At 34.8% G+C, this 10268-nt stretch overlaps 1 protein-coding gene across 1 annotated transcript; it reads right to left on the bottom strand.

Moving 5' to 3' along the window:
- Positions 1-2127: 2127 nt before the first annotated feature.
- SOSTDC1 (sclerostin domain containing 1) lies at positions 2128-7506 on the bottom strand. Its single transcript, XM_036328004.1, has 2 exons — positions 7124-7506; positions 2128-4701 (listed from the first exon to the last, which is right to left on the bottom strand). The coding sequence occupies exons 1-2, from the start codon at positions 7326-7328 to the stop codon at positions 4286-4288; spliced, it is 621 nt and encodes a 206-aa protein (XP_036183897.1). The 5' UTR covers positions 7329-7506; the 3' UTR covers positions 2128-4285.
- Positions 7507-10268: the final 2762 nt, after the last annotated feature.

Raw genomic sequence — 10268 nt, 5'->3', positions numbered from 1 at the left:
AATCAATAACATTGAAAATGATACAAAAAGAATGATTTTGGGTATATCTATTATTGTGGGTCTCTATTTGTAGCTGTAACAAAAATTTCTAGTGGCAAATGTCTACTTAGTTCACAAATCTAGACTCATTTCAATTTGACATAGAGCTATATTTAATGGCAAACCAAAATGGGAGTCATCTCTATCTGCCCTGGAGGGAAGGAAACATTCTAATAAGAGAGTGCACTCCAGCACTTCAGATCTTAAGTCATTTCACCTTGAACTCTTTCTGGGATTCTGTAAGGATTCTATCAAAGACTTAACATACATTTCATTTTTATCAGAATGATATGACTACAAGAAACACCTAATTGCTGAATTTAGATTATGCAGTGAATTGCCACGTTAGTGCTAAAAACATGTTCAAGAGTTAAATCTAATCCAAATGATGTTTTAGTCCCAAATATAATGAATTAGATTTTGATACTTAGATTTCATGGTGATTGCAAAAAAAGGATATTGCAACATACTAAATTTAAACTTTCAAAGGCTTTCATTTTAGTCAGCAATTTGGAAGTTACCTGATTTTGCTTCAGCAAAATATTTTTCTTCCTACTCATAATTACCTAATATAACCAGATTACTGAGTGTCTATTAAAGTAAATATCATGCTAAACAGATAGATCATGTTACATAATAAAAAGAAATAGTTCTAGTAGCATAAGGTAAATGAAACAGCTAGATCTCCTGAGAATACCTTACTAATTTCATACAGGGCCAGAATGGATTAAGATTCATTCTTAAGTAAAGAGACTGAATCTTACCTTAAAAAAAAAACTAATTTTCATTGCTTTTCAAAAATATACAGTAAAATAAACATGACTATTGCCAATTAGTGGGTATTTATAACTAGCATAAATGAATAAATATAAATAATTTATAATTAAAATATTTTTTTGAAAATAGATATTTATATAGGCTTCATGTCTATGTTTAGTTTATATATAGCACACTATATATTTTATATATTTGTATATATGCTATTAATTTTTCTTTAATTCTTATTATTGGTATATATATCTAACTATATTTCTAATATAATTATGCATACCAATATTCATCTGTCCATCTATGTATCTCTGTCAATCTAACTAACCATCTACTATCTATTCAGCCACTTGAAAAAGTCCTTTATCCATAGTGGCCAAAATAAATTTGATTTACAAATCTTTTATAGATAAATATTATGAATGTGAATCAGAGGTCATTCTGCTAAAATGATCACAATTCACCATTTTGAAATGATAATTACTAAGGTGAGAATACAATTATGCAGGGTGCAACCAATTGGAACATGTGAGTTAACTGAAAAACAAACAAACATGGAAATATAATCAACAAATCAGAGGCAAGTGCACTTTTAGCACTTTTAAATAATAACTACAAAGCTACTCTTTCTGTTGACTTTTAGTGTTTACTTCACTGAGAGCCTGGTTTTATCCTCAGCCTTTCTTACTCATTGCTGACCTTTTCCTGTCATTTGATGTTAAATACCATGCAACAAATGCATCACCAATGCAACATGGCCTGAAGTAGATTAGTACATTGAATATGACCATGAGCAGTAGATCTAATTCTTGACTTAGCAGAAACTAAAAAGGTCTTATTTATAAGCTTCCTTTATTCCTTCTCATTTTTCTAGTACATTCATTTACTAACACATACCTTGAGTAATAAAATTAGTGATTTTAGCATTTCATTTTCACTAAAACCTTTGTTTTAATGTTTATCAGTAAAAGGCAATGACAGAGTCTTCTTGATTGTGAAAAATCATTGTCAGGACAAGTCCTTTCTATGCCTCATATCTTAGGACACACTAATTTTTGAGATCACCTCTAAGGCCTTCTATAGAAGGTGATATCTTATTGAGAAGGAATAAATGGTTAAAGTGTCTTTAGTTTTCTGTGTTATGCTTGTATTGAGCAATGATGAACAAGTAACATAGACATATGAAACAATACAGTTTTGGTATATTCAACCTATGATATAATTATCATGAATATCCCACGTATTAATATGATGATATAATATGAAATAGTTTAATATCTTAGTTATTAAGATTGGAAGATAAATCAGTAGTGGACTTAGTGGACTATGAATCATTGTTTTATTTGATGATACAAAAGTTAGCATTATTAGAAAATCTAGAGACGTTTCCTTGTCTTTACATATGTTGAGACTCTCCCACTTCTCATAGGCAAGAGACAGAATGATATAGGAAATAATACATGTGACTTTTAGACTCATTTATTTACAAAAACAAAAACCTACTACAAAAATGTACTAAGGACTCCTTCATGCTTAGCATTCAAAATGGGAAAACCCAGAAGTTCTTACCAATACATAACCAAGCCTCTTTGGTTTTCTTTATTTGGAATGATGGGACTGATCATTTGATTGAATTGACACATGTCATTTACCTATAAAATCTGTTTCAAGATTGTGATTATGTTGCTTAAATAGCAACATGTCAAACTTGAAAAATTAGTTTTTGTTTCCTTTGTTGTTTATATATATTTTTTTATTTTTTGGTTTCCAGGCCATGCAATAGTATTCAAAGTTCCCCACGATAGTGATTTCTGCACAATTTATTCCTCAAACATAGCTGCACAGTGGAATCACCTGGAAAATTTAAAAAAAAAAACTGCCAATATCTGAGTTCTACCCCAGATATTATGATGCATTTAGGATGGCAACCTGGGCATTGGGTCTCATAATATCTCCCCCAGGTGATTATAATGGGCAGCAAACTGGCATCTCTGGGGGAATATAACTATGATATTCTTATTACAACTCATTGCTGGATTGCCACCCAACTTTTTCAATCATTCCATTTACTGAAAAGATGGTCTCCCGCTCTGGTGGTGTAGCTTAGTTGGTTGGGCATCATCCCATGCATCAACAGGTTGCTGGTTTGATTCCCGGCACATACCTGGGTTGAGAGCTTGACCCCCAATAGAGGGCGTGCAGGAGGCAGCCAGTCAATGTTCCACTTTCACATTGATGTTTCTCTTTCTCTCTCCCTTTCCCTTCTTCTCTCTCTAAAAATCAGTAAAAATATATTTTTTAAAATGATGGTCTCCCCTTCCCTTTCTTCTTTCTCACTATAGAACTTTCTGTCAAAATTTGAATGTGCCTTATCTAACATCAATTACTCTGGCACATTTATTCTGTAATTTTTGTAAACAGGTACATTTTTATACATGTTATAGACAAAGACAATAACTTTTAGCAGTATTTATTTTTGTTAAAAGAAACTGATGGAATTGAAGGTCAAATTGCCTTCTGATTGCACAGATTAAACAAGAAAGTATTTCATATTTTAGCTTGACAAAGCATCTTATTGATTTGAAAAGATCCATACTATTGATAAAGTTCATGATGCAACATATATGTAATAAGAAGGCTAAAATATTTATTTTACATATCTACAACATGTATTCTCATCTTTCTAGATCAACCACAAATCATACAGGAAAATATTTAGGTACATGAAAAAGTTTCATAACATAAGAAAATTACATTTTGAAAAAAAATCACATGTAAAAGCTCATTAAATAATAACATTGACAAATAAATAGTTAATCAACTTTACTTATTAGCTGCTGCCATGCATTTCTGGCATTCCATTCCAAGCGAGGGTCAGCATGCAGGGTATAATTTCATACTATGAGACTGTAAAAAGCTTCAGGGCTTATTTTTGAAGTGAAATGTCACAAGGTCTTTCATTCTGTCAAAGGAAGATCACTCATGGCTGCTAAACTGTTCCATGAAGATTGCCAAGAAAAAGAAAAAGCACCCTTCTGAAGTATTGTAAATACTCAAGGCAACAATTTTTTTAACTTTTCACTTTGGGAGGGGTTTGCTGGGTAGGGGGATAGGTGGGGAGTGCAGGGTAACTAAGAAGCCCTTTCCTTTTAAAAAGTGATTATTCAATATATAGCATATATATATATATATATATAGTATCACCGGTCTTTCAAGAATCATGGTAAATTAAAACTACGGGACGCATGGAATTTAAATACAAATTGCACTCATGGATATGTGTACATCTTGAAAAACCTGTAAAGGACAAGCTACTCCCAAAGAAGGTCCTGATACTTAGGACAGCTTGCTGGGTTTGATCAAAGCAGAAAGCATATATTTTCAAGTAAGAAAATAGCAATGGCAGACTTGAGTCTTCCAAGGAATCAAATCTGTAAAGCAGATGGTTACCAATCAGTCCAGTTTTAGAGTCTGAGTTCTAACTCATGCTGTGCTTGCTGGGCCTGCTGGCTCTCTTCCGCTCTCTGTGGTGCTGGGCCGGCTCGGCAGGCGACATGCTCTCGAAGTTATGGCTGGACTCGTTGTGCTGCCGAGTGTACCTCTTACACTTGCAGGCAGTGACCACGGTGATTTTGTAGGTGCGCGTGCTGCCATCTTGGCACTGCAGCTGGATCCTCTGGGTGCGCGTTTTGTCGTTGACACACCGCCACTCCTGGGAGCTCCTCCTGCTCCAGTACTTCGTTCCATAGCCTCCTCCGATCCAGTTGGGGAGCAGCGGCAGGGGCAGGCACTCCCCAGCGCACACCAGCTCCTTCAGAGGGCTGAGGCTGGTGCACTGGCCATCAGAGATGTATTTGGTGGAACGCAGTTCCCGGCAACCCACTTGAACCCGAGCTGCGGGAAACAGAGAAGAGAGTGTACAGAGGTATCAGCAGATGGACATTTCTTAAACGTAATCTGCAGTGACAAAGATGTTATGCAAGTGATAGCAAATTGCCCAATAGAAAGAAAATACTCATTTTATTTCCACAATGCAAAAATCTGCCTGGATGGTGGTAGAGACACTTTCATGGAAATGATCCATTTACATGGCTATAATTTTTTTTTGGAATAAAGTAAATGAGGCCATACTTTTGTTCACATATAGCATTAGCTAATTGCTTACTCGAGGGAGTATTTGAAAATCCCATTTCTTAGTCTCACTCCCCAGTATGGTTTAAGCAGCTCTTACATTTAAGTGTAAAAAAGAGTATGTTTTAATGTTCGTTTTGCTCACAGGTCATATTTGTTAATGTCTACAATTGCTTTTATTTAACTATTTTGTTTAGAAATCTATTGAGTAAATGTAGAAAGTATTTAAATACTGTGTACAATGCAGATGATGTCTGTAATATTTTGTTTCAGTTATAAAACTTAGCTGCAAAGAATCATAAATACATGTGTACAGTCTGACATCTTGCATATCACACTTAATAACTACATTTTAAACATAAATTCCCAAGCTATCCTTTAAAAATGCAAATATTAAAATGCTTGAAATGCAACATGTCACTACAACTCAAAATTTAAAGAATATAAAACCTTCTAAATCAGGAACGTATGGTTGCCATAACAACTTGGCTACATTTCCATGAATTTTATGGCAGAAAAATGCCTAACATGTCTGATTTACAACTGCAAAAGGAACCACAGTGCTCATTTAGTGAATATTGGTCATGGCAAACTTTTTGTTTAGTTATTTGAATTTAATAAGAATGTTCTTTAATTGGCTGCTTCTTGTTGCATGCTTTATGTAATTGAAGCAAAAATTAATCTTCAAATATTTGAGGTTTCCTTTCCATTGCTTTGTTATCTAAACTTGAGGAAAATTGCCTGTAATAAGCTGGAAAAAAAAAAAAGCAAAGCTTGTTAACCAGAAAATAAAAGTTTAAAAGTATAACTGCTGACATTTAAAACATTAAAAATTATCAAGGACACTGAAGTGGTCTTGCATAGACTCGTGAAAGCTAATTTGAAGTAAGTCTTGAACTAGGAGTTTCACTTCACCTCTGTGTCCCAGTATTTCTGAGGCGAGAAATATAACCAAAAGGGATGTGATAGTTGTAGAAAACGTACGTATGCATACATACATACATACATATAGCTATAGAGTGTGGGATTAAAATCAAAGGGTACAATCGCTGGCCAGACAGTGTGCTCTCCTGTCTGCCTCTGATTCCAGCTCACCTTCCGGCAGCTACCTCAGGAATGCACCTGGAATCAGCCAGAGATGATTCTGACTCATCTGGCTTTTTGTTCCTGTGTACATAGAGATTCAGCATTTTTGCAGTGACAGTTCATTGACCATGAATACCCACCGCATTGCTCAGTAATCTAATAATTATCAGATATTTCCTGTGTATGCAAAAGCATCTATCTCCATGAAAGTTAAAACACCTTGGTTTTTTTAGCCCTTTGCAGTCATATGTGCTTTGACCTTTCAAAGGTCAAAACTACTTTTCACAGTTGAATGGAGTTGAGGAGGAGGAGCAAAAAAATGTTGTAAGATTTCCTGTGCACTATTTCTCTGGGTCTCTCTTAAAACCTGATTATTAGCATGTGAACTCTTCTGACGGATAGAAGTGAGGAAAAGAAATTTAAATCCCTCTAACTAATGGTCAGTGTGTCAATTAAGCACGCAGAAAAGGGCAAAAATGCTCCCTGTTTCACAGAAATATACAATAACCTGAATTTTGACCTGGTTAATAAGAAATTATCTCAGAAAAATATGATTCTCCAGCCTGTTTAGTTTTAGCCCTTATTTGCATTGATTATCATCAAAACTTTCAACTATTTCCCTAGACATGTTTTAGAAATTCATGGTGAGCAATTATTCCCCCCAGAAAGCATCTTTTTTTCCCTTGTGATTTCTTATACATACTTTGGTTAGTTACCTTTATGCATTTTACCAGAATTGCACATGTCCTGAAATAAACAGAAAACAACCTCAATTTAAACTATCTAGAAAAACACTTTTTAAAAATTCTTACTGTGCATGATTTAAAGAAGCAACAGTTTAATTCCTGGAAATATTTTCTCTTTGGATGTTTGATAAAACTTACTAGTAAGTCTGTGCCTGCATTATCAAATCACTGTTTTAGTTATGCTAACTCTATAGAAACAATGCCAATCTACACATGCAGTAGATTACTCCCAGATTATTTAGCAAAATATATATGGTTCCAGTTAGAAAGCAGTGAAACAAATTTACAGGACTGTGAGATAAATGCTACCAAAAAAAGAAAAGACAAAATCCATAGAAGTAAAACATACTTACTGTTCCGATCCAGTCCAGTGTTACTGAAATGCCTGCCTCCATTTCTGGCTTGATTCAGCGTGCTGTTGCTGCTGGGGTGTGCTGAAACAGGTTTAACCACATGTGAATAAAGAATTTCTGTGGCATCATTTTTAAAAGCCAAACAGCTTTTCATTAGGATGCAAGCAAGGGAAATGAGATAGAAATGAATGGCAGGAGGAAGCATGGTGAGTAGAGGATTTGCTTGGCTGGAGAGCTAGTTAATTCCTTTCCCTCTGCTTCTGCACTGTAACTGTGAAATTCCTCCTCAAGGTTCCCTTTATATATCCCTGAGGTTTGGCGTTCATTCAGGTGTAAAGTTGTGTAGAGCCTCAGAGTGAAAACACAGAGAGGGGGTGGGATCCCTACATGACCCTGTAAAAGAATTTTACCAATGGAAGAGGAGACTACAGAAAAGGAGGAGCTTGGTATACAAATTGCCTGAAATTTCGGAGTTGGACTTCATCAGTTGTCTGTCGGCTGCAGCAGCCCGGCACATTCTATAGCAGCTACAGACTCTTTTCCTCTCTCCCTGCCATTTCCTTTCCTGAATCTAGTTCCCATTCGGGTTTAATTTCAATGAAAACACACTGCTGCTCATTTGAAAAAATTTACATTTCCACAGTTGTTCTGTACTCCCCTAAGAGTTTAAATTATTTGGAATAGGGAGCGGGTTTGCCCTAGATAATAAGAGGAATTAAAGCGAGTTTAAATATTGTAGAACTGGCCTGAAGCACCTAGTTATATTTTGTTTTCTCAAGAAGCAAACCAATATATATTTTTTCTTTAAAGTGTGAGGCACAGGGCTAGAATCTGCCCCCTGGACACACTTAAATAATGCAGCTTTGATCTGCATGAACTGTGGCACAGCTAGGTAAATTATTGCCAGGGGTCTGTGCAAAGAATAATGAGCATAGCTCTGTCTGCATTAAAGTAATTAATATCCATTTTTATCTTAAAAATATGTCACGAGCATTAACATTCATAGCACCATTTTACATTAAAGAAAGCCCATTTCTGACAGGTTATTGTTTAGCAAATTCAAAATAATGTTTTGTAGTGTTCTACCCAATTTACTAAGTATTCCCTTGATTCTGCTGCCCATGTAAGAAACATTTACTTTTATGAACTTCTTTATCACACCTGGAACAGTGTTCTATTAATTAATACTAGGCCACTCTTCTCTATACTTAAATTTCATCGGATTTATGGGACACTTAGATTGGAATAATTACATATTCTGAGTGGTCTTTTCAATCATAAATCTATTTTGCCCTTTGTGTGGCTACTAACAATGACATTATTATTGACATTGTTAGTAGCCACACAAAAAGCATGGATATTTTGTATTGCTCTTCTTTATAAACTTTTGCCCATTTTAACTTCTATTCAAATCTATCTATCTATCTGTCTGTCTATCTATCTATCTGCATTTTTCCACAGTAACACTATTGACATTTTGGGATAGATAATTCTTTGTTATGGGGCACTGTGTTTTGCAGCATACGTGGCTTCTACTCACTAGATGCCAGTAGCAACCCCTAGTTGTAACCAAAAATGTCTTCAGATATTCACAATTGTCCCCGTGGGTGAATATCACCTGAAGTTGATATTAGTAGAACTACTAATTATCTATCCATCTACCTATCTCACTATAAAAAGAAAGTAAAGTTAAGAAGAAGAGACTAATAATACTAAGGAATTATTGTTCTTTTATTTAGGAATAAAATGGGATTGTGGTTTTGTTGAAAAACAATAACTCATTTAGAGTTATATACTAAAATATTGCTAGATGAAATAATATGATGTCTGTAATACACTTCAAAATAACATGGGTGTGGGTGGTTAGAGGTAGGAATGGGGCAAGATTGGTTATGGGCTGGATGATGGATATTCTATTCTGTTTACTAGTGGGTATGTTCAAAATTGCACATAGTAAGCAATTTAAAAACTAGAATAAAAAAATTCAATGTATACATACTGCCTAATAACAATCAGATCCCTATCTGAAGGTTGTATATAGACTAATATCATTCCAGGAAAATAATACATCAGTTTATTAAGTACAAATGGAGAATATATGTCAGGCATCCTTTTAAGAGAACTTGACATAAATTCCATGAAGTGTGTTAATATTAACTACTGAGCAGTAGATCCAATGCCTAAAGGAGGTAATAATCTAATCTCTTTCTCATAACTATTTTTTTGTGTGTGCCAGGAGGAGATATTTTAATTTCAAGTTAATTATTAGGTTGGGGTAATCAGATTGACCAAAGTAACTCATAATTGTTCCATCTTCCCTGCACTTAGTAGTCTGCAGGCTCAGCCTTAGGATATTACCTTAGGCAGATGACAAATTAGGAATGAAGGCAATGTGATTGGTGCATGTGGACAGGAACAATGCTGATTTCTTAGGCCCAATATATCTGTCAGAACCAAATTAGAAAACTACTATGATAAATTAGACATAATTATAAATTTGATAGTTAACAGTTATCCTGATCAGTTTAAAACTACTTCATTCAGAATAATCACAAACTGTAATACTCTGATAAGATTATGGATATAGATGAATAATATAATTGATTAAGGATGTATTCCCCTAAGCAAGCCATGTTCTTTTCCACGTTCTTCTCCTTGTTCTTCTCCTTCTTCTTGGAACATTCTTCTCTCACCTTTTCTCATTCCCTTTTTGTCTCCGTTAAGTCCCATTTTTTGATGACACTAGGACTGAGAAAACTTCCCTTGCCCTCTACCTCCGCAGGTATAGGTTCAGTACCCCATCCATATGTACCAGAGTAACTAGCTTTGATAGGACTATTTTTATGAATATTGTTGAATAAGTGGGTAAATTAATTTAAGAAATATAGAAAAAAAATCTGTTCTTTTATATATAAAAAAATTGGTTAACATTTTTAGTGGGCAATTGTTAAGATGGCCCCTAATAATCCTCTTCTCATGGGATTCACACCCTGGAAGCTATCCCTCCCCTTGAGTGTAGGTTGGACCTAGCAACTAACTTCTAATGAATATAATATAGTAAAGTGATGAGATGTAACTTCTATGATTAGGTTACCAAAAGACTGTGACTTCAGTCTGGTTTGCCTGCTCTAGCTAACTTTCTTTG

This window comes from Myotis myotis, unplaced genomic scaffold (assembly GCF_014108235.1).
Source record: "Myotis myotis isolate mMyoMyo1 unplaced genomic scaffold, mMyoMyo1.p scaffold_m19_p_11, whole genome shotgun sequence".
NCBI lineage: Eukaryota > Metazoa > Chordata > Mammalia > Chiroptera > Vespertilionidae > Myotis > Myotis myotis.
Note: the sequence above shows the minus strand (reverse complement) of the source record. Positions and strands in the feature narration are given on the sequence as shown.